Source organism: Orycteropus afer, unplaced genomic scaffold (genome assembly GCF_000298275.1).
Source record: "Orycteropus afer afer isolate SDZICR_OR568_19922 unplaced genomic scaffold, OryAfe1.0 scaffold00115, whole genome shotgun sequence".
Classification (NCBI taxonomy): Eukaryota; Metazoa; Chordata; class Mammalia; order Tubulidentata; family Orycteropodidae; genus Orycteropus; species Orycteropus afer.
Window position 1 is genome coordinate 4,279,337 of NW_006921702.1, and position 24,230 is coordinate 4,303,566.

General features: G+C 38.7%; 1 protein-coding gene across 1 annotated transcript in view; it reads left to right on the plus strand.

Moving 5' to 3' along the window:
• Positions 1-24,230, plus strand: part of IKZF1 (IKAROS family zinc finger 1) — a 97,348-nt gene that overhangs the window by 69,220 nt on the left and 3,898 nt on the right. The window contains exons 5-7 of the mRNA XM_042781406.1: positions 4,677-4,844; positions 10,470-10,595; positions 14,986-15,120. Of these exons, the coding sequence (XP_042637340.1) occupies positions 4,677-4,844; positions 10,470-10,595; positions 14,986-15,120 (429 nt within the window). The remainder of the gene's footprint in view (positions 1-4,676; positions 4,845-10,469; positions 10,596-14,985; positions 15,121-24,230) is intronic.

Sequence of the window (24,230 nt, forward strand, 5' to 3'; positions counted from 1 at the left end):
CATAGCGACCCCTCCTTGGGTTTCTGAGGCAGTATCACTACGGAAGTAGATTGCCCCATCTTCCTTCCGAGGAGTGGCTGGTAGGTTTGAACCACCAGCCTCCAGGTTAGCAGTCAAGTGCCTTAGGCACTACGTATTAGTAGATCTTAATAAAGCTACCGTCTGCCATCACGATACCCAGGAGCAAAATAAAAGCCAACAACTAGATGAAAACCATACTTTGGAAACACAAAAGATTTAGTAAGATGTGTCAGGGAAGAAGAAGACTTGAAAATCATAGTCTCTTGTTATTTTTACCTGGGGCAAAACAAATGTATGTTTATCAAAAATTAAGCAAAGATTCAGAAAATCCATTGAGGAAAAAAAAGCTGGGTTATCAGAAAATGCATATATTTTTGCAGTTACAATTTTTATGTTCAAATCAGGGCAGTTTCTAAAGTGATGTATTCCATTTTTAGTCTATTTGGAAAATATGAAAATATGTTTTTAATAAAAAAAATAACTTCTAAAATTAAATAAACTTTGCTATTCCTAATGTGCTCCTGAATCCTCCAATTACCCAGTGAAATAGACACGCACACCTAGCCCTAAGGATGCTTATAGGAGTGATCATGTCCTCCCCTTTTGTAATCAAGAGGAAATTAAAGTGAAAAGAGGATACCCTGTGACAGACACTATGCAGAATGTGCTGGGACCCATTTTCATACATTCCTGATGAAGGAATAAACCTCACAAATGAATTACTTTCCTGCTAATTCATGTAAAGCCTGAGCGTACAGTGAAAATTCTCTTAAATAAATATTTGATAAATGAATCAAATTCTGGCATACTAAATTGCCAAAATATAATGACTGCCTGACCTGATAAAGAGAATAATTACATTTAATGAATAAGCCTGCCAGGGACAGATATGCAGAGGAGCACCTGCTTGATGCTGCCCACTTCTCACACTTAACAGCAGAATGCCAAGTGATTGCATATGCCTAGTTCTAGTTCTTCCACTTACGGAATGAGGAAATTCCAGTAGAGTAGGTACCACTCAGCAATTTTTTATTCCTGCATTGACCTTTATTTAAAATAAAATTTAAAAACCTAAAACCTGAAACAGTGAACCCATGGACAGTCTTTATATAGTGCATTTCCACTGCATAAATATTGGGGTCACAGGTAGATAAAGAAATATACTGGCCAACTAGATTTAGAATAGACAGTAACACTAGCAATGGTTTTATTTTCCTGGGATCTGAGTGGAATATGATAAGGAAGGCACAAATAGTCCACCATTGACCCCTTCCCTGAGTTCTCTTAAGTGTAAAATGTTTCTAGAGCAGTACTTCTGATATTCTGAAGGGCATATAAATCATTGAAAATCTGGTAAAAAATAAAGAGCCGAGGGAGAATTCCTCACCGGTGTCTAGGGATGCTAGTGCTGCCAGTACATGATCTCATTAGGGATGTGCAGTTGAGTAGTGCACTGTGAACTGCACCATTTTAGAATGGCCCTTCAATTGGGAGCTTAGCTATGCTCTAGCCATTTACCAGCCAGAGAAGCTAAGCCTCACCTATGGCCCTTGTTTCTCCTCCATCAGCCTTTAGGGTGAGCCCACAAACCAGTTCCATGTTGTTTTCCTTCCCCAATAATCATTGTGATTTCAGTGCATCTCCCACCAGTAGAACCCCCTCCCTCTCCACACATCACCACCCTTACAAAGTACTGTGCTTGTGGCACTGTATTCTAAGTGGGTCATGGATACTCCTACTTTGCTGGTAAGTTTCATATTATTAACTGAAGTGTAATCATAGTGCCTCTCCTTGACACATGGGAAAAGTGATATGAAAGAAACATGAAATGCAGGGGAAAAAACCAGCATGCAAATATAAGGTCTTATGATCTCAAATGCTGGGATTTTTTAAATAATGAAGATGAAAAGAAGTGAACTGTAGTTATTCTTTATAGTCCAGGGTGCATGAGCACTGTGCCTGCCCTGTGCCTGTGCCACGTAAAGAGGAACCCTGTACACTCATGGTGGTGCGGCATCAGGGCAGTCACAAAAGTCTTGAGTAAATTCTTGCAGATTAGATTTTGTTTTTTGCATTCCTCCTCTTCCCATATACCCTCAGAGATCTTATTTGATGGAAACATCCATGAAGACCATCTCTTTTTTATCCAATTAAGTTATTAAAAGCAACTCAAATATTCTTATAGAGGATTCCTGACATGATAGCTCTGTAGAGTCACTGGGATTAAAAACTAAAATTTGAATTAATTATCTTAAATGCCTCAGCCCAATTAAAATAAAAGTAAATATAATCTTGGCAAAGCTTTATCCTCTTTAGCTTCAGTAAGCAAACTGTTGACCAACAGGAGGCAAGCAATTGGCACAGCCCAAAGAAGACGACAAAGAGGTGGGCTGGCGTTCAGTTGTGCATCTCCTAGGACAGGCCTCCTTGTCTGATGACAACATCTTTCGGAGCAAGCTAACTTCGGTAGAGGGCTTCTTTGTAACTTTGGTGAAGGCTCTATTTTCAGAAGTCCCCATGCCTATGATACATATTCATGCCAGCACAGGCAATCAGAAGCAAATAGATTTCCAGTAAACCTTGCCAGCAGGGATAAAGATGCACAGCACAGCAGGACACAAGAAAACTGTTTAGTCAAATTAGAAGACAGATTTTACTCTAAGAGACGGCTGCTGTTCTCCCTTCTTGACCCTTTCTGTGGAAAGCAGACAAAGCTGTGAAAATCTGTCCTTTGCTGAGACACTGGTTCCACTGTGTGGTCTCACTTCTGGGTATCTCTCTAGTCCTGCAGACCTGGGAGAAGCATGACACTCCAGCACCCTATCCACATATGCAGGGGTATTGACATTACCAACGTTTGGCTTCACTAGCCCTGGGTCTTACCACAAGAAAAGTTTGTGTCACCAAGAGTGCCCCACATCCTTATCATAAGCCTTTTCGTGACATATTCGTCAACTGACTGTCTTTCCCACCAGACTGAGGTTTCACCCCATCAAAGTGAGAGCCGTAGGCTGGAGACATATTTCATTTTACCCAGTCTGGGTGTCCCTGCACACAGTGTTCACCCTTTTTTTCCCCACTTTTGTCCACTTAAAGTGAAACACACATACCATACACACATAAACCAATGAAAGACTGAAAGTATTTCTAACAAATAATCAAATGTTTTTTCTCCACTGAAAGCTCCTCAGGACTACCTGATATCAGCTATGTCAGTCTCCCCATCCAATATCAGCCACATGTATGCAGTTGTAATTTAGAGATTTAGCTAGTTAATTGTTTTTGTTTGTTTGTTTTCAAATACCTGTTTGTTCCAATACCTTCCGACCTGCGTTCTCTCTGCTCAAATTTATTGCAGAGTTGGATTTGTGGAAATATCAGATATATCCTAGTTACTGTCTTTATCCTTATTGTCACTATGAAGTACCTTTTCATGATATCTCAACACCAGAAATTGTAGTCCCATATTATTCTTCTCCTAAATATAGCCCTTGTTTTTAAAAACAAACTTGAATATTTACTTAACAAATTCATTACTCTATTAAGTGAGAGTTAAAGGAAATGCTCACTGATTTAGATTCCAAGAGTTAGGACTACTTATAGGAAAGCAGTATATTTCTTTTTCTCAGATACCTGCTCATTCCTTTGTTACATACAGAACATAGGGACATGTGGTACCACACAGACCAGAGGTTCGAACATTTTCTTAGTTGCAAAATTCAGTAGTATTACCCCTGAAAGAATCCCCTAATAATAAACTAAATTGCATCTTTTAGAATATTTGTACTGAACATATAACTTGTCTTCTGTGGATATAAACAAACAATAAAGGTTTTAGAATTTGTGAGGAAAGAAAAAGCAAGAAATCTCATTGCAACTCTGATTTTCATGCCCTGCCACAGGGAGATTCGGGACTTTTATTTGGAAGCCGTTGAGCTTCCTTCACAGTATCTTAACTTCTCATTTTATTTAATCTCTCTCTCCCTCCCTCTCTCTCTCTCTCCCTCTCTCTCTCTCTCTCTTTCTCTCACCCGCACACTCCCTCTCTGTCTCTTTCCTGATTTGCCTGCTTAGGGACAGACAGGTAATGGAGAAGAAATTGAAAGGGAAAATACAGGGAAAATGTAAATGAAAAGAAGTTATTATAACTGTTATAATGAAGTGCCTTTCATTTAAATATAAGAATGTAACGCTGAAATGAACTTGTGATCCTGAAATGCATTTTTAATGAGTTTCCTTTTTATTTTGCTGCTTCAGTGGCATATTTTAAAGACCCTTTGAAAAAAGCCACATTAAAAACCCCACCAAATGCCACAACATGCAAAATTGGATATTGGTTTATTCCAAAACTGCTGATCAGGAAGAGTGGCTCTTCATCACAAAATGTTGCAGTCACTTTATTTAAATGAGTTTGAATTTGCATTGTGATGTGCCATTCTGATTTAGGAAAAAAAAATTAGATTTTCAGATCAAATTGACCCAACCAGTGAAGCGTTAAGAAGCTGGCAGGTTTAGTCTGAAAGCCTCATGTTCTATCAAACCTGCAGCTGGTGGAAGTCACAGAGCACCAGTGGGAACAACTTTCTCACTGAGATTCCTTCTTGTTCCAGTGTTAGAGTTTTGTTCTCACATACCTCTCCCTCTCCTCCTCGCAGGGGAACGCCCTTTCCAGTGTAATCAGTGCGGCGCCTCTTTCACTCAGAAAGGCAATCTCCTGCGCCACATCAAGTTACATTCTGGGGAGAAGCCCTTCAAGTGCCACCTCTGCAACTACGCGTGCCGTCGGAGGGATGCCCTCACGGGCCACCTGAGGACACACTCAGGTAGGTCCCTTGGGCATCCTGGGTACTAGACAACCCTGCTTTGTCAGGGCAGTGACCCCTCTCATGTACTGAGTACATGGACACTGTCTTCATTGCGCACCTCCCAAGCTCAGTCCCAGGGTGAAGTTCTCCATCTGATATTGTCCATCATTTATTTTGAAAGATGTCTTTGGGTAGTTCAAATGGTTAATGCACTCAGCTGCTAGCTGAAGGATTAGAGGTTTGAGTCCACCCAGAGGCACCTCAGAAGAAAAGCCTGTGATCTACTTCCAAAATATCAGCCGTTGAAAACCCTATGGATTTATTACAGTGACACACATGAGGTCACCATGAGTCAGATTCGACTAAACAGCAACTGTTTTTTACTAGTTTACATTGACATCCTTACCCCTGCTCCACCCCCAATATGCCCTGCTTTTCCCAATAAATTTGTGGAATGGGATGGGAAAATGCACACAACACACATACTCTCTCTCTCTTTCTCTCTTTCACTCTCTCTCTCTGCCTATCTCACACATACACACTAGGAAGCCCCATGAAAATGTTTAAGAAGAATTCTCCCTGTCGCATTTTATCAGGTAACTGGTTTTTTAAAAGATTTCACCAGCTGTACTTTTTACAGAGTGCTAGTGGTGAAAAAGTTCCCAACTATCTTTCTTCATGTTGATTTTTAAACCACATTCATTGCTGCTTTATGCCAAGTATTTTTAATTACAGTAATTGATACATTTTTCTTAGCCAAATGAGAGAAGAATTGATTAGGGCTCTCAGTTACCTGCTGCTGTTAGGTGTAGACCAGTTAACTGAGGCTCTCCTCCCTGGACCATGTCTCTTATACTGCAAACCGGTCAAGGGCTTTGTTGGGAGGACTAATTTGGGGCTGTTGCTGAACTTAGGATGATAGCACTTCTTTCTGAGTGAGAAAATAACATATCCCACACCATCCAAAGGTCTCAGATAAATCATAATTTGCATAAATGCTCAGTAATTCTTGAAACTCTCCCAACCTGTGAAGCAAATCCAACTTTAATTAAACCCTTTTCTTCCTGAGAAATCTCCCTCAGTATTTCATTATCAAATAGCCCTCATCATCTCACACTTTAGAGGAAAATAGTTCTTGGCTAACTTTTATGTGTATGTTTGCCTGTGGTGTGATCTACGTGATATGAACCACAGATATTTTTCTGCCTCAGTCAATCATATTTGAGGTGGGGCACTACACAGAGGATCTGGAAGCTGAGAGACTATTGGGACACATGTTCCTGTCCTCATTGAGTTTACAACCTCAGTCATCTGTTCAGCCCATTTCCATTGAGTGTCTGCTGTGAAAAGGTGCTGTGAGTGCCTTCCCTCTAGATTTGGCCACCCACAAGAGAGCCTAATAAAGAAGATTATCCCTGAGGAGGACAGCAACTCTGTGTTCCTTTGAGAGAGGCTTTCATGGGCTCTGTCTTCTGTCCAGAAAGTGATAAGTGTGTTTAAGAGTTCGGGTTTTAGAGGGCTCTTCATCTTGTTCATCTCTTTGTCACACATTACTGAGCATCTTAGGCAACTCATTCTTCAGTGGGGAAGACAAGTATAAACGAGTAAATAAATATGTTTTACAAGGGCTACAACAGAAGCATCTGAGGGGGTGGAGGGAGAATAAGTGAGAGGCAGCAGGTATCAGGAGAGACTTCCAACAGAAGGAGGGCCTCGAGTGCATGCTGAAAGGTAAGTTCCTGTTCTGGTTACCTAGTGCCACTCTGACAAGAAATATATCACAGATGGGATGGTCTTAACAAACAGGAATTTATTCTTACAATTTGGAGGCTTTAAGTCCAAGTTCAAAGTGCCAGGCTCTAGGGGCTGGGTGAAAGCCCCTCAACCTTGGGGTTCAGCTCTGCCTCCTGCTCCCGGCCCACTGGAGCTAGAGCCATTTCTTCACTCAGACAGCCGCTGGCTGCTGAGGCTGAGAAGCCCCAAGGCTGACAAGTAAAAAGGCACAGTCCCGATGTTACCAAACCACACAGCAGGCCATTAACTTAAGACCATTCTAAGTCCCAAGGTCGGCAGAGCATGGCAGGCTGCTGAGCAACGACACGGCTACATGCAGGGTCCAAGCATGCCATAGGCTAGAGACCATTCTCAAAGCTTCTGGTTATATACAGGAAGCAGACCACATACCCAAAGGCAGCTACTCAGCTGCTCCCATTCGATTCCACCATGGAGTTGATTACCAGTCTCTTCATGAGGAATACTACATCCTGCTGCCCATCCACTCAACCAAGCCTAGCCAAGTTGACATACAAAGATAATCATCACAGTTCCTAAAGTTTACCTTTAGAAAAGTTCCAAATGAATGTGTAATTTCCTAAGTGACCCCAGAAAGAAGTATGGTACAAATTACAAATTCTTACAAGCATTGGCGAGAACTTTGTCTTTCTCCTCATGAGTAGTACCTGCGGAGGTTCCCCAGACTGGTGAAGACAAGATGGAGGGGAGCCATAGGGAGGGACATTGAGTGCTAGTTCTGTCACAGGTGCCCAAATAGACCATCTTCTCTTGATTCCATCTCCTTCCTACTATTAAACATGGAGCAGCCTTCCATAAATCCTATTAATCATAACAGTGGGGTGATCTTCCAAAAAAGAAGCCATGCCAAGCTAAAGAACTGCCCTTCCATAGAGCAAGACAGATCAGGGGAAAGGACAGTGGAGTAAGTGCTGCTACATCGCTTCATGGTCAGCACACATACTCAGTACTGGGGAAGGGTTTGCTGCAGGTGGTCAAGGAGAACAGATGGCTCCTCAAAAATGAAATGACAGTATGACAGGGAGCATGCTTAAATGTATATATGTGCTAATAATGCTGAATATGTGTTGTTGTCCTGCCTAGTGGTGCAGGTGGGGTGAAGGAACTACATGATGAACAATACCCTTACAAGCTTCAGGTGTGGTGATTCTATAGCCTGTGTCCAGGGCCTTGGGGTAAGGGGGGTGGGGCAGAAACTACTAATATATCATTTGTAAGGTCGCAAGTACATGTAAACTTAATTGACCATAATACAGTGTTCAAGATGATAGAAAGCATAGCTTCTCATGCAGGCAGAAAACACAAATAATTGTTCATTCAAAGAGGTATCACTCTCTTTTCTTTCCTCTTATGAAATTAGCAACATCTAGAACTCTAATTATGATATAATGTTATTCTGGCTGCATGCCTGCTATTTCATTCAAGGCAAATTGGCATCCTGCCTTAAGTATGACTAATTACTTGGATAATTGTATATAGCAGGTAGTAGGCTATGAACAGTTTATTTCTAGTATAGATCCACTGATGAGCAAGTGAGTGATATGGTTGTGAGAAAACTGTTATGGACCCAGGGATTGTGGTGATTCTTGTATCTTAAAGTAACATTGACACTACATTCTTAGAAATAAAACAGTGATTTGTGTCCTACAAAATGACTTCACTAGAATCAAACGAAGATTCTAGTCTTTGTCTGACAAACTCAGTTGTGGCCACCTGTCTATTCCATTGTGGAATGACCACTTCCCTATTCCATTAAAAATCGTGATCAATCAACCTCACAGCTTTCCCTGCCAATTGGTTGTGGCCTAAGTTTCCAAAGACCAAAATATTATTGGCAATATAGCTGTAGAATCTGTCCTATACTGATTATAAGAGCAGCTTGGCTGATCTTCCAGGGTAAAGAGGGGATCCCCTTCCTTTCTTCACTGCTTTCTTTGGAAGTTTTAAACTCAGAGATGTTTTTTTCCTGTAGAATATTAGCTGTATTTTCATATACACTCAAGTTCAGTCGATTGCAGTGAACACGTTTCTTATATTCTAGGCACAAAATCAGTCATTTACTCAGGAGCCCTGGTGGTGCAGTGGTTAAGCACCCAGCTGTTAACCAAATAATTAACAGTTTGAACTCACCAGCTGTTCCATGGGAGAAAAATGTGACAGTCTGCTTCCATAAAGATTATAGCCTTGGAAACCCTGTGAGGCAGTTTTACTCTGTTGTATAGGTTCACTATGAGTAGGAATTGACTCAAGGGCAGAGGGTATGCCATTTATCCTGACCAGTGATTTTGACCATGGGATTTGCTAAATTTAAAACTTTTCCAAAAAAGGACCTTGAGGAGCTCTCTATATTAATTTCTAAAAGCAGAACTTAAAATGTTCAGTTTTAGGCAACATCGTATATTTCAACATTACTTCCTGGTGTTGGGAGTGTATCACTCTCTATAGATAAGGAAAGATCCCTTTCTTTCTCTACTACATTTTCTAGAAGTCTAATTTTGATTTTCATATTACTCTTCTTAAACTATAGCTTCTTATCACCTAGGAAAGAGGTTTAATTGACACAAGTATTGAATAAACCATTTTTCTAAACATTTTTATTTGGATGTTTTTGACTTCTATATATACTTTGAAAAATGTGAAATCAAACAACATGAGAATGAAGTATAAAAGAAAAGATGCTGCTCTTAAGGTGGGAATTTGTATTAGTTTTTTAAATGATGGATGGTGCAGAACCAGGCATTGTTTCGGTCTGTTGTAGATATGGTGGCTGTGAGTCAGAACTAACTCGACGGCTCCTAAACAACAATATATAAGTGATTGAAAATGCTTTGTCTATTTCATCTCTTACAACATTATCTATGTAAGTCTTTAGACTTAAGCATAATATGGATTCTTTGCCAGTCCTCACTATAAAAATTCAGTAAGTGCTAAACTTGTATAGAACCAAACTGCCCAATACAGTAGCCAATACCTATGTGTGGTATTTAAATTTTAACCAGTTAATACTAAACCAATGTAAAAATTAACCTTCTCAGTGGCACTAGTCACAATTTAACTACTCAGTAGCCATGCAACACTAGTCTCTACCATATTGAACAGCACAGTGGCAGTCATATTGCATGGTATGGAGATAGAGAATGCCTAATCATCACAATAAATTCTATTGGACAAAGCTGATCTAGGTATTATGTCATCATAAAGGTCTTTGGGGAGACAGCATAGCTTTTCCAAGTTAAAACAAGAAAATTTATCTTGGAAATAAAATGCTCATTGCATATTTATCTTTTATGATTTCTTAAAGACCTTACATTATTCAGTTTCTAAAGTTAAAATTGAATTCACATTGGTTGCATTCTGTCTAGTACCAGTGCTATACCAGACCTAGCCCCAGCATGGACCTGAACCCAAGGCATACTTTAGAGGGAAATATGAATGGATCCAGCTGACACAAGGACCTTCTCAAGTCTCTTGAGAAGTTGTTTGACATCCACATTATAATACTACAAGTAGTTATTTCCCTTAGTTAAAAGATAGGCTTTATTGACTTAGTATGAGGACATTAGGTAGTCATTAGTCAGTACAGTCAACAAATTAAAATGAAATAAGAGTCACGTGGTTCTTGGTACAGTCAAGGAACCACCTAGGCATTAACATTTTTAAATTCAGTCATTTTGACCAAGTCCATAATGCTTTCATAGCTCTCAAGAGTAGAGTTTTTTGTTTTTGTTTTTGTTTTTTTACTTTTTTGCTAATAATTGTATTGCATGCATTCCCATGACACATAAGGCCGACATTTAATTGGGGTCTTGAACTCAATTGTGTTTTCTGCAGTTGGTAAACCTCACAAATGTGGATATTGTGGCCGAAGCTATAAACAGCGAAGCTCTTTAGAGGAACATAAAGAGCGCTGCCACAACTACTTGCAAAGCATGGGCCTTCCAGGCACGCTGTACCCAGGTAAGCGCAGAGAGCTCACAGCGACCCTGGAGCTGGCTCTCCCTCTCCAGCAGGCGGGTGAAGAGGGCCTTCCACACATGGCTTTGTCAGCAGATCCAAAGGCCTATCTTGCCACCACCGCTGGGATGAATGGAGGGACATTTTTGGCACAGTTACAAAAGGAGCACATTGTGCTTTCCCACTTTGTAAATCTTCCATAGACCAGTCCTCACTCCACTCAAGAGAGCTTGGCTTTAGGACCTCTCCCCCTTGAAATCTGAGGAAAGTTCTAAGGTAGTAATGACCCTCAAAAGTTTTTAGGTTTTTTGTTTTTGTTTTTTCTTTTTTTTGTAAAAAAAAAAAAAGAACCTGGAGTATCTGTTGCTTCTTTGTACGTAATAATCAGAAAAGATGTGAAATCTTGTTTTAAAACTATCTTTTCATAAAATTGATCAAATTATGAACCTTCAGACTATGTTTTCCTTCATCAGTTCAGACCAAGGGTACAGTATCTGTACCTGCTTTGCTCATGAGGTTGAAGCTTATTGACAGAGCTGTGTATTTTACATACATTTTGATTTTGACAGTCAGTAGTACTGAGGTTGTCAAATGATTAAACAAAAGATTGCTTTTTTCCTCTGAGCATCAGTGCTTGGTTGTATATTGCATAACAAGATAGCACTTGACTCTAATCTTAGATAATATAAAGTGAAACATGTACGGAGAGTGCTGAAGAAGGCTGGATTTACTCAGAGGAATGACAGTGTGATTAAAAAAAAAAGCACCTTTCTAACTTTTTAAGAGATAAGGAATTTATAAATAGCTCAACTGGACTTAACCTCCTTCATAACACAATGCATTTAGTACTACAGCTGAAAGAATCATCATTGGACCCAGGGGTAGAAGTTAAATTAATAGTTAAGAATTTATTAAGCCTCAGCCAGCTTTCTAACTTGAAAAGATTGTTCGCAAAGGAAAATTCACCAGAGCACACTTAGATTATTAAAGGCAGATGAGAACAAGGAGAGAATGGTCAGAATGGAGTCCTAAACACTGGTTCACATGAGTCTTGATACCGAGAGCCAGTGTGTTACATAGCAGGAACTCCGCGGTTCCAGCAGTGAATCTTCCACATGTCACCTGTGAGTTGCGGGCTCACAGTTGATTGCTCTGGGCCTTAATCTTCTCATCTGTGAAATGATGAGATTCCATTAAATTATCAATTCACTTCCTTCAAAGTCTAAGGGATATTTCTATAGAAAGTTTTCAGAGGTAAGTGGAAGAGGCGAAACTCACTGAAAAGAAAATAAATAAGTAAATAACTATCAATTCATGGCCATAGTCCAGGGTAGGAGATTGAAGGATGAGAGATTGGTTTTGTTCCTTTAAAATAAAATATAAACATCCAGATACTGTGTTTTTCTGTAAAAAAAATAGTAAGTGCTTCTTAAGACATATTTTACATTATTAATGTTTAAATAAACATTAATAATAATGTTTACTCAACACATATTTATTGAGAACATATTAGCTACAGCACCAAGCTCCATTAACTATAATAATCTGAATTTCTCTTAAAATTACATATATGAAATTGAGACAGCAAATGAACAAAAGAAATAGGATACATCGTTTTTCTCTACCATTTTGGTTACTAAAGAAACAAACTTCAGTGAAACACCCACTTCAACTCTTCTTCCATGGGAGAACCAGCAGTATTTTAAGGATACTTCAATTTGAGTCTTATCCCTGAATCTGCTCTTGAATGTGACCCTAGGCGCAGTACTTAAATGTTGAACAATAATTTTGGCCTGGCCAACCTTATGAAAATGCTCTAGGAAAAGCATGAGATTAGAGTGGATGTGAGCACATCATGAACATTTAGGTCACTGAAATATTGACACTTTCAACTTAATTCTCTTCAAGGGGCTATTTCCATATACTTATAGACCAGTCAGTTATATTAACTATTACCCTGTGGTTAGGATGAATTTAACCCCAAAATATCCATTTATTCCCTTTAGTGACCAAATTATTTGGAATACCAAAATCACGTCTTTACATTTTCACACTGGGGAGATTAGAAGGTTTCTCCTAGACAATGACCATCCTTACAGTAAGGGCCAATCATCTGTCCTCCTTGTGGCTGCAGATGGGGTCAGAGCCAGCAAGGAAGCATTTGACTGTAACTGGTATCACATCAGATATGCAGAGTGAATGCAAACATCTTTGAGACAGAGACCATCTTCTCCTTATCATTGCCAATACTTAGCTCCGGTAGGTGAGCAGGAAGTGCTGACTTAAGTAATTTGGAGTGTAGAGGGAATTCATTAAAAAAACTTTAATGCAGAGTCCTCCAGGACTACATTTGGGTTTGGAAGACAGACAGTGGGGTGGTGAGTTCCTTGTCATGTCAGTTCTGCTTTTCTGAGGCTGGTAGGACATTTTCGTTCTTATGCATAGCCCATCCTGTCCTTCTCACAGTCACCTCCTAGAGCAGTCTCTTATTATTGCTCACAGGGATAGCAGAGTAGTCCTTTCCTGTCCAGTCCACCTTAGGTTGTGTCATTTTTCATTTCTTTGTGTTTGACAAAAATAAAGCCTATCTTACAACTTGTAGAAGATTAATTTTTCTGAACAGTTTTCTTTACTAGAGGCTTTCTCATTAGTAGTTACAATTTCCTAATAACTATTCAGAGAAATAGAAAACTTTGTCCTGGGCTTTGGGTGCACAAGTTGTGTTGCAAGACCTAAGAGGCATCTAAGAACAAAGTAGCTAGTGATTCAAGAGCTTTGGACTCTTTTGTCCTTTACTGTTATCAACTCTGCAGTTCATGGGAGACCTGCAGGTACCCTGGGCAGGCCACATTTCCTTGCTGTTCAGATAAGTATTGAATATGGAAGAAAGCATATTAGCTTGAGAGGTCAAGTGTATGACCAGTGGAATTGAATTTTGTGGATTTTACATGTATACTTAATATAAATCAGGGTAAAGAATATACTCAGTATGTGCTATGTATGTTTGTTCATTTAATAACATGCATATTTTTAATTTCTAAAAATTGAAGATACCAGCAATAATAACCAACTTGAAATGTATTTTTAAAGTGGCATTTATAATGGCAATGAAGAATAAATTACTTAGAAATAATCTCAGCAAGTAACTTGAACGTTACAGTGAAGAAAGCTACTAAACATACTAGATAAGAAAGAACATTTGGAAAAAGAAAGAGAGAAGAAAATTATGCTTGTTGATAGGAGGACAGGACACTGCACTTCCATCCTCCCCAAACCAATTCATACTTCTAACACAAGTTTGTTTTATGAATTTTATTGGAATTGGTAGCCATATATTTGAAAGTATATCTGAAGAAAGAAATTGGCAATTTTTAAAAAAAAGAGTAATGCCTGATACTGCATTAAAATGTGGCTGTAATGTATGGGACTCTTGGAAGTATAGACAGACAAATCAATTACAGAAGTGGACAAACCTCCAAAAGACTATGTCACAAATCAGCATATATTGTCTGAGAAAGGAGGAAGCAAAGGGCTATGGGATTTAAATGGATTGTTACAAAACCATTTTTGGAAGAGTGGATTAGCTATTTGAAAAATTATCAGTTTATATTTTCAACTCTTTATATAACTGCTTATGTATTAGAATAAATTGTAGAGAGATTCAAGAATTATATTTCAAAAAAATCTAACCATAAAAACTAGAAGAAACTATAGGTAAGGCAATGTAGGATATAAAATTGTATCTTACAGAAAGAAGTTACAGAAAATAAAAATTGACTAGAAATAGTCCAAACATCCATCTTTCCCTCCATAATTTCTAGGGTTTTTTATGATATGCAGGAAGTGTTTCTTTATTGGGACTTTACTGTGTTTTCAGGGAAAAGGAACCCTTGGCCTTGGCCCTGCCTCTGCCATAATGTAATGTAAGATTTTGAGCAGCTGTGATTCTCTCTGCATCTCAGTTTGCTGTTCAAAATGATGAATTGGACCTTTAGGTAATTTCCAGATCTGACAGTTCTTTGATTTAGAGGATTGTTGCCAGGATTGACTGAGTGAGTGGATTTGGGAGTATTAAAAAGTTAAAAAGTACTCTTAAATAGAGCACAATTATTTCTGGACTCTGATAGTGGTGGTGCTTGTTCTTGTGATTTTAGGGGATAATGTTCAATTAGTAAGTATCAGAGTAAGAAGCATTAGCAGTTGGCTGCTCATTTGTATTGCTGTGATCTACTCTGTCTGGCTGGCAGGTTTCTTGTGAAGATTAGACATAATCTCTATAAAGGGCCTGCCTCTAGTAGGTGCTTAACAAATGTCAGATTTAACACTGGATGCAGCTGAATCTTTTAAACTTAAGCATTTCTAAATTGGCCTCTCTAATTGTCTTTGACTTTAGTCATTAAAGAAGAAACTAATCACAGTGAAATGGCAGAAGACCTGTGCAAGATAGGATCAGAGAGATCCCTCGTGCTGGACAGACTAGCAAGTAACGTCGCCAAACGTAAGAGCTCTATGCCTCAGAAATTTGTTGGTAAGAGTTAAACGTTTGCTGTCTCTTAAAAAAAAAAAAAAATACTACCCATATGTTTTAGACTTAAGTGATAATTAGTTGAAGGTAGAAAAAGGACAATAAATTTTATTTTTACAAAGTAAAAAGTGGTGAGTTTAACATTTATCTTAGGGTTTTTTTCAACAAATCTCTTAGAAATTTAAAACAGAAGATGAGAGAGTTTAAATGCACCAGACCAGCCTTACAAAAAATACTTAGAGTTCTGCAGATGGAATAGAAAAGGCTAGAAAGTAATTCAAAATACATAACAAAGAGAAATTCATGGACAAGTAGATTGCCCAATCTTCCTTCCAAGGAGTGGCTATTGGATTTGAACCACCAGCCTTCTGGTTAGCAGTCAAATGCCTTAGGCACTATGCCACCCGACTCCCAATGTAAGGGCTAGCAGTAAGATATTCATGCTTGATAATACTAAATGTCTTGTCCTTCATGTTTTCTAATTAACAAATATGTAAAAAGCAAGGATAAAATTATATTACAGGGACATGAAATATAGACATAATTAGTGATAACAAAAAAGTGGGGAGAGGAATGGTAAAGATATACAGTTTCTTGTATGCTACTGAAGTTAAATTGGTACCAACTCAGCCGAGAATGTTATGAATACAAGCTCTTAAATGTACCACTCATGGTAACCACTAAGAAAATACATTTAAAATAAAGACAAAATAAAAGGAAAAGGGAACCAAAAAGACTCACAACAAAAAACACAAAAGCAAGCAGTACTAAAGGACAAAGACAAAGAAGACTTGAGACACATACACACACACACAAAAATAATAACAGAAGGTAGAAGTAAGTCACTTCTTATCAGTAATTATACTGAATGTAAATGGACTAAATGTGCCAATCAAAAAGGCATAGAGTGGCAGAATGGGTTACAAACAAATATGATCCAGCTATATGCTGTTTACAAGAGACACGCATTAAACCCAAGAACACAGATAGGTTGAAAGTGAAAGGATGGAAAAAATATCCCATGCAAATAATAACTAAAAGGTGACAGTCTTAATATCAGACAACGTAGACTTTAAGATAAAATCGGTTGGGCTATCTACTTCCATGGTGATACTGCCTCAGGAACCCAACGAGGGGTTGCTATAAGTCAGCTCCAACTCGATGGCACATAACAACAACAAAACAATATATTACATGGTGATAAAAGGGTCTATTAATCAAGAAGAATTAAAAATCATAGCTATATATATATGTGTCCAACATCAGAGCACCTAAATATATAAAGCAAACAGTGATAGAATTGAAGGGAGACATGTTGTTGTTGTTATGTGCCATCGAGTCGGACCCGAGTCATAGCAACCCCTCCTTGGGTTTCCGAGGCAGTATCACTACAGAAGTAGATTGTCCCATCTTCCTTCCGAGGAGGGTTTGAACTGCCAGCCTTCTGGTTAGCAGTCAAGTGCCTTAGGCACTACGCTACCAGAGCTCCCGGAATGAGACATAGTACTACAAAAATAGTTGGAGACTTCAATATACCTCTTTTAATATTAGATAGAAAATATAGAAAGAAGATTAACAAAGAAACAGAGGACCTGATTGACGATATAAACCAACTAGACTTAACAGACATACACGGAACATTCCACCCAAAAACAGCACAATATACATTCTACTCCAGTGCACATGGATCATTCTCTATGATAGACCTCATGTTAGGTCACAAAGTAAGTCTTGATAAATTTAAAAAGATTGGAATGGTACAAAATATTTTCTCTGACCACAACAGAGTCAAGCTGGAAATCAATAGCAGAAAAAAACTGGGAAAATGCACAAACATAAAACTATAGATGGGTCAAAGAAGAAATCAAAAGATAAATCACAAATTTCTTAGAGTCAAAAGAAAATGAAAGCACAACATACCAGAATTTATGGGACACAGCTAAGGCAGTAATCAGAGGTAAATTTATATCAATAAATGCCTACATAAAAATAGAAATAAGATCTCATATTAACAGTCTAACTTGACAACTCTAGGAACTAGAATGTGAAGAACAATCTAAGTCTAAATCTACCAGTAGAAAGGAAATAACAAAATTCAAAACATAAATAAAATCAAAAACAGAAAAACAATAGAGAGAATCAATAAAACCAAAAGTGCTGATTCTTTGAAAAGACCAATAAAATTAACAAACCTTTAGCTAGACTGACAAAGAAGAGGAAATATGCAAATAATCAAAATAAGAAAGGAAAGATGGGACATTACACTGACCCAATAGGAAATAAAGACAGTTATGACAGAATATTATGAACAACTATATGACAAGAAACTGGATTTAAAAAAAAAAACAAAACACTGTCATCAAGTTGATTGTGACTGATAGAAACATTATGGGCATAGTAGAACTGCCTAATAGGTTTTCCAAGGTTGTAATCTTTATGGAAGCAGACTATTACATCTTTGTCCCATAGAGCAGCTGATGCTTGAACCACCAACCTTTAGGTTAGCAGCCAAGCACTTAACTAGTGTGCTACAAATGGATTAACTTAAATGAAATAGACAAATTTTTAGAAGCATACAACCTAACCAAAGTGACCCAAGAGGAAATAGAAACTCTCAACAGACACATAACATGCAAAGAAATCAAATCAGTGATTGAAAACCTCCCAACAAAAAGAAAAAGTCCTGGACAAGATGGCCCCACTGGGGAATTCTACCAAACATTTAGAGAAGAATTGACACAAAACTATTTAAACTCTTCCAAATGATAGCAAAGGAAGGAATACTCCCTAATTGATTCTATGAAGCAAACATAACCCTAAGAACCAAACCAGACACAGACACCACAAGAAAACTACAGGCCAGTATCTCATGAATATAGATACAAGAACCTTCAACAAAATAGTAGCAAAGAGAATCCAACAGCATATTAAAAGTCATACACCATGACCAAAGTAGGGTTTATTCCAAGAATACAGGGATGGTTCAACATTAGAAAATCAATTAACATAATACACCATATCAGGGTTGCTGTTGTTAGGTGCTGTCGAGTTGGCTCCAACTCATAGCAACCCTAGTACAACAGAACAAAACACTGCCTGGTACTGCACTGTCCTCACAATCTTTGCTATGCGTGCACCAATCATTGCAGCCACTGTGTCAGTCTATCTCATTGAGGGTCTGCCCCTTCTTTGATGACCCTCTACTTTACCAAACATGATATCCTTCTCCAGGGAATAGCCTTTTCTGACAACATGACCAAAGTAGGTGAGATGAAGTCTAGCCATTCTCACTTCCAAGGAGCATTCTGGGTGCACTTCTTCCAGGACAGATTTTTTCACTCTTCTGGCAGTCCATGGTTTTTTCAACATTCTTCACCAACACCGTAGTTCAAAGGCATCATCTTTCTTCAGTCTTCCATATTCATTGTCCAGCTTTCACATGCATCTGAGGCAGTTCAAAATACCATGGCTTGGGTTAGGCACACCTTAGTCTTAAAAGTGACATCTTTGCTTCTTAGCACTTTGCCCAGTTCAGTACAATGTCTGATTTCTTGACTGCTGCTTCCTTGGATGTTGACTGTGGATCCAAGTAAAATGAAATCCCTGACAAACTTCAGTCTTTTCTCTGTTTATCATAATGTTGCCTGTTGGACCAGTTATGAGGATTTTCATTTTCTTTATGTTAAGGTGTAATCCATACTGAAGACTGTAATCTTTGATCTTCATCAGTAAGTGTTTCAAGTCATTTTCACTTTCAGCAAGCAAGGTTGTGGCATCTGCATATTGCAGGTTGTTAATGATTGTTCCTCCAATCCTGGGGCCATGTTCTTCTTGATATAGTCCATCTTCTCAGGTTATTTTCTCAGCACACAGATTGAATAAGTATGGTGAAAGGATACAACCCTGATGGTACACCCTGCCTGATTCTAAACCATGCAGTATTCCATTCTTCTGTTCAAATAGCTGCCTCTTGGTCTGTGTACAGTTTCCACTGAAACTTGTCCACTATGGGTGACCGTGCTGGTGTTTGAAATACCATTGGCATAGCCTCCAGCCTCACAGCAACATTCAAGCCCCCACAGCATGACAAACTGACAGACTTTGGCACCATGTCAGTAGAACAAAGGAAAAGAACCACAGGATCATCACAATAGATGCATAAAAAGAATTTAATAAAATTCAAACCTTTTCTTGATGCCTGAAGAAGTTTGGAATAGAAGGAAATTCCTCAATATAATTCAGGGCCTATACGAAAAGCCAACAGCCAGCATTATACTTACAGGAGAAAGACCGAGAGCATTCTCCTTGCAATTGGGAACAAGATAAAAGTGCCTACCCTCACCATTTCTATTCAATATTGGATTAGAAGTCCGAGCCAGTGCAATAAGACAAGAAAAAGAGATAAAAAAGGAAAAAGAAATAAAAAGTATCCATATTGGAAGTAAAATTATCTCTATTCATGGAGGACCTGTATATAAAATATCCCAAGAGTCCACAAGAAAACTTTTAGAGCCAGTGGAAGAATTTAACAAAGTTGCAGATACAAGGTCAAGAAATGAAAATCAGCTGGGTTTCTATACAACAGCAGTGAAAAATCTGAAAGGGAAAGTAGGGAAACAATTCCATTTATAATAGCACATAAGAGAATAAAATATTTACAAAAAAAATCTAACTGGGGACATGAAGGACTTATACTATGAAAACTATAAAACTGCTGAAAGAGATTAAATAAGTCTTAAATAAATAGAAAGGTGTTTCATGTTCATGGATTATAAGACGTAATATTGTTAACATGTTAAGACTGCCCAAAGTGAATGCAATCCTGATCAAAATTCCAACAGCCTTGTTTACAGAAATAGAAAAAAAACAATCCTCAACTTTTTATGGAATGGCAGGAGGCCCCAAATAGCTAAAACAATGTTGAAAGAGAAGAGCAAAGTAGGAAGACTCACACTTCTTGATTTTAAAACATACGTTGTTGATTTTAAAAACATATGTTGTTGTTGTTATGTGCCGTTGAGTCGGATGCAACTCATAGTGACCTCTCCTTGGGTTTCCAAGGCAGTATCACTATGGAAGTAGATTGCCCCATCTTCCTTCTGAGGAGTGGCTGGTGGGTTTGAACTACCAGCCTTCTGGTTAGCAGTCAAGTGCCTTAGGCACTATGCTACCAGAGCTCCCTAAAACAGACTATATAGCTACAGAAATCAAAACAGCCTGGTACTGATATAACAATGGAATATAATGAGAATCCAGAAATAAGTTCATACATTTGTGGTCAGCTGATTTTTTACAAGGCTGCTAAGTCCATTCAATGGGAAAAAAGGAATCTCTTTAATAAATGGTGCTGGGAACACTGGATTTCCACATGTAGAAAAATGATGCAGGATCCATATCTCAGATCATATACAAAGTCAAATTCAAAATGGATGAAGGACTTAAATGTGCAAATTGAAACCTTAAAATACTTAGAAGTACAAGCAAGGGCAACACTGTCAGGCCTAGCTTTCAACAATGTTGTTGTTGTTATGTGCCATCGAGTCAGACCCAACTCATAACGACCCCTCCTTGGGTTTCCGAGGCAGTATCACTCCTCGGAAGGAAGATAGGGCAATCTACTTCCGTAGTGATACTGCCTCGGAAACACAAGGAGGGGTCGCTATGAGTCGGGTCCAACTCGACGGCACATAACAACAACAACAAAATCACTACGGAAGTAGATTGCCCAACCTTCCTTCTGAGGAGTGGCTGGTGGGTTTGAACCACCAGCCTTTTGGTTAGCAGTCAAGTGCCTTAGACACTACACTACCAGATTATCTAAATACAATACCAAAAGCACAAACAACAAAAGATATTAATAAATTAATAAATGGGACTTCATAAAAATTAAAAACTCTTGTCCATTAGAAGACCTTATAAGAACAGTGAAAAGACAAGCTATCTACTGGGAGAATATCTTCAGAAAACATATATATATATAATTATTTTTGACAACTTAATAACAAAAAGACAACCCTATCATAAAATGGGCAAAGGAATTGAGTAGACATTTTACCAAAGAAGACCTCAGGTGACCACCATTTGCTCAGCATCATTAGCCATCAGAGAGATGCAAATCAAAACCACAATGAGATACCATTTCACTTCTACTAAAATGGCTAAGATAAAAATAATAAAAAACAGAAAACAGCAAATGTTGACAAGGAGGTGGAAAAATTAGAAGCCTTATCCATTGCTGGTGGGAATGTAAAAATGTTGTGGAAAACAGTTTGATGGTTCGTCAAAAAAAATAAAAAAAGAACTACCCTATGGCCCAGCAATTCGACTTCTAGGTATATACTCAAAAGATTAGACACCAGAGACTCAAAAATGCTCATTGCAGCACCATTAACAATAGCAAAAAATTGAAAGAACCTAAATGCCCATCAACAGATAAATGGATGAACAAAATGTGGTACATACCTACAATAGAATACACTCAGCCAGTGGAAAAAAATGAAGTCTTCATACATGTATGGGTACAGGTACATGTATTGAACACATTGTGCCGAGTAACATAAACCAGGCACAAAAGGACAAATACCATATGATGTCACTTATATAAAAAGACAAGGAAAGGCAAATGCATACAGACCAAAGTTTATTAGTGGTCACCACGAGCTGGTTGTTGTTAAGTACCATTCAGTCAGTTCTGATTTATAATAAAGACCTTGAGTAGAACAAACAGAAAAGTGCCCAGTCCTGCACCATCTCACAATTATTGCTGTGCTTGAGGCCATTTCTGTGTCAGTCCAAATTGTTGAAAGTCTTCCTTCTTTTGCCGACCTTCTACTTTACCAACCATGATGTCCTTCTCCCGGAATTGGTCCCTTCTGATAGTATGTCTTAGAGTATGTGAGAAGAAATCTTGCCATCCTCACTTGTAAGGAGCATTCTAGGTATAGTTCTTTCAAGACACATTTGATCTTTCTTCTGCCATTTTATGGTATGTTTAATACTCTTTGCCAACACTGAAATCCAAAGGCATTCATTCTTCTTCAGTCTTCCTTATCCATTTTCCAGTTTTTGCTTGCATATGAGGCAATTGAAAATACCATGGCTTGGTTCAGGTGTACCTTAGTCTTCAAAGTGACATCTTTGCTTTTTTAACACTTTAAAGAGATCTTTTACAGCATATTTTCCCAATACAATATGTTGTTTGATTTTTTGATTGCTGATTCCATGGCCATTGATTTGGATCCAAATAGAATGAAATTCTTAACAACTTCAATCTTTTCTCCATTTATCATGATGTTGCTTATTGTCTGAGTTGTGAGGATTTTTGTTTATGTCGAGGTGTAATCCATACTGGAGGATATAATTTTTGATCTTCATCAGTAAGGGCTTTAAGTCCTCTTTGCTTTCAGCAAGCAAAGTTGTATCATGTGCATATCTCAAGTTGTTAATGAGTCTTCTCCAATCTTGATGCCATGGGTTGGGGGTGGGGGGAAGGGAGGGGAGAGGGTTTAATAGTGATGATTAAATAGCAATGATTAAGAGTAGGGTTGCACAGCCAGTTGTAATTGCTGTAAGTTGTATACCTGTAAAAAGCTGAATTGTCAAAAGTTGTATGCTAGATATACTTACAACAATGACAAAAAAAAAAAAAGATAAAATGCCAGCCTGGTGTGGCCAGGTCAGTGTGCAAAGATAGGAGGTTGCATGGCCTGGATGAGGAGGCTCTCCCTGAAGCCCAATGCCTCCCTCTCTGAGCTTCAGACCCTCATCTTCCACATGAAGGTCATAGCACTTACTTGACAGGCTCCCATGAAGATTTAATGTGAGTAGCACAGAGATCCTGGCCCAGGAGAAATACCCTAGCTACTAATGCCATTTTGACTGTTGAATTTCTGCTCTGTGCCAGATCCTGTGCCAGGTGCTATGAGGAATAAAAACAAAGAGTGAGGCAGCTCTTTCTTAAGGAGCTTATTGTCCAGTATAGATGGTAAGAAAATAGACAAATAAAATCCAGACCAGATGGTGTAAGTACAAGAGGACATTGAGGCAGATGCAGGAGTGGGAAGACCATTTGGCCGGGAACCTGATCCAAGCCACGCATTAACTCTGTTATCTTGGCCAAATGACTTGATCTCTTCAAGCCTTGGTTCCATTCTTCTTATCTCTCACAGGGTTATTGTGGACATAAAGTGAGACCAAAGGCATGAGAACATTAAGAAACTCTAAATCTGTCCATAAGTGAAGGTCTATTATTGCCCTGGGGTGGGGGAAGGGGAGGTCACATCCAGGAAAGAGGATCAGTGAAAGCTTTGTAAAGCTGATTCTGTGCAACAGGGACGTTGGAAGAGGAATAGAATTTCAGTAAGTGAAGCAGTTACAGGTGGACAAGGATGGGTGAGGATTCAAGACAGGCTGACAAATATAGAAATGGCCATAGTAGGATGGGGAATGAGTGAGGGGTAGGGATATGATTGAGGAACAGAGCACATTCCAGAGCAACTTGAGTGCCTACTTACAACTAAGCAGGAAAAGATGAAATCAACTTAGTACTCTCTGGTCCCAGGAAAACCAGATGCCTTGGGCTGTCAAGATGAGAGGTAAATCCTTAATTCAGGAGGCAGACAAAAGCATGCGATATTTATGACTGGAGTAACATCTTTAAAAAACAGAGTCATCAACAGTGTCAAAATTGATTGGAAAAGGAAGAACTGTGGGAACATGGCAGTGGGCATAAAAAAAAAGGAGGGTATAGTGAAAGAGGAATGTCAGGGTCGGGCAGTGATTGGGTGAAAAGTTATATGTCTTTTACAGATAGGATGAAACCAGATTTTGTTCTGTTAGTTTTCAAGGACCTCCTAGTGTGGATGCCCCAAGGAAGATAAGATGAGCCTAGAAAAGTGATTTATTGACTATGTTCCTCCAAGCCCTGGAATCACACAGGGTGCCTCTGGAACAGCAGGGAGAGGAAGGACAACGGGAAGCCAAGTTTTTGGGAACCTCAGCCTCCCTTTCATAACTTTACGATGTTGTTGTTGTTGTTGTTTGCCATCGAGTCGGCCCCGACTCATAGCGACCCCTCCTTGGGTTTCCAAGGCAGTATCACTACAGAAGTAGGA